This window comes from Echinococcus granulosus (assembly GCF_000524195.1).
Source record: "Echinococcus granulosus chromosome Unknown EG_S00099, whole genome shotgun sequence".
NCBI lineage: Eukaryota > Metazoa > Platyhelminthes > Cestoda > Cyclophyllidea > Taeniidae > Echinococcus > Echinococcus granulosus.
In genome coordinates this window covers 299,349-300,616 of record NW_020170479.1, presented here as the reverse complement: position 1 = coordinate 300,616, position 1,268 = coordinate 299,349, and the positions used below count along the sequence as shown (strand labels likewise).

Sequence of the window (1,268 nt, the reverse complement as noted above, 5' to 3'; positions counted from 1 at the left end):
GTCAAGGTTGGTTGATAGGAAAATTGGCGAAAGGAGCCTGCCTATCACAGGGATTATTGAACGGATCTTCTTCATCCCCATTCTCATTTTTACTTTACAGTCAACTGCGCAGTTGTACTTCTACACGAAGATATGTATGTGCGTTCTTGTTACAAAAGAAAAGGTTTTTCGTTTAGGATTTTAGATGTTGTGCATAATGTATACTTAACAGGAACAATATGGCCATTTGAAGGGCACCTAGATATCACAGATAATTTGTAAAATACTTAATTTACTCTGGCTGTTAAGAGGCCGATACCTTCGAATTCATGGGAGGTACTGCCTCCACTTCAAGCGTTACAGTGAATTTCATGATGACTATTATAAATGTCAAAGATAAAAAAGCGGAGGGGAGGGCTTTGGGGAGCGGGGTGAGAGGTAGTGGTGACAAGGATGTTGACAATATGTATTTTAAAGGTCAGTTCACAAATTTATCTATGTTGGGGAAATCTGGAAGCAATCCGTGCTTCCCTCATATTTCCAATGCTTACTCAGTCGTAGATCTACGGAGAAATAAAAAAATAAATACTGCTTAGTTGTTGGTTTTATGCAGATGTCTGTCGGAAGTTACAAATGCAGAAATGGCAACAGGCTAAACTGATATTTAAGGCTAATTTTTGTAAAAGTAAAATCTTTTACAAATAATGTTCCAGTAACTTCAAAAAAGGAAAAATTTTATCCAGAAAAGTCGTATAATTTTTGGAAATCCCGTTCCCTGGAGTTCCGCTTCCATCGTGAGGAGTAGATACATGGGATCAATAGGACTGGTGAATTCTGTCCGTTTTTCAAAACTATCATACAAGCTAATCATTAAAATCAGCCGATCATATCCCTCCTGGGTTATAATACAATTGCATCAGTTCAACAAATGTTTGTCCAGTTCAATTCCTTCTGTTGACACTGAACAAGTTAGCCAGCTCTTTTGAAAATCTCCCAGCTAGATGACAGACCAACTGACAAATGGATGAATGGCATAACATGTTGCTGTCAGTCAACTGTTCAGCTGTAAAATTTCCTCTCCTTATGTTTGACAAGTGGAAAGGGCTTAAGTGTTTAACCGAATTACTTCAGGAATACACATATTTGCTTAGTAAAGCTAGTTAAACTAGTTCAACTTTCACTACCTGGACTACGTAGATGAACTAAATGACTGCAGCTATTTATAATATTGTATTCTATCCTGTGCGCTGTTGGCAAGGGATGGATTTTAGCGCTGTTATTAGCGGAAT

At 37.8% G+C, this 1,268-nt stretch overlaps 1 protein-coding gene across 1 annotated transcript in view; it reads left to right on the top strand. All coding sequences in view use genetic code 11, as the record gives it.

The window, feature by feature from the left end:
- Window positions 1-308: 308 nt before the first annotated feature.
- The window catches only part of EGR_08233 (hypothetical protein), a gene marked incomplete at both ends in the record, with an annotated part of 11,209 nt that continues 10,249 nt past the window's right edge, over window positions 309-1,268 (top strand). The window contains 4 exons of the mRNA XM_024497482.1: window positions 309-410; window positions 457-536; window positions 576-658; window positions 693-773. Coding sequence (XP_024348123.1) covers window positions 309-410; window positions 457-536; window positions 576-658; window positions 693-773 — 346 coding nt within the window. The remainder of the gene's footprint in view (window positions 411-456; window positions 537-575; window positions 659-692; window positions 774-1,268) is intronic.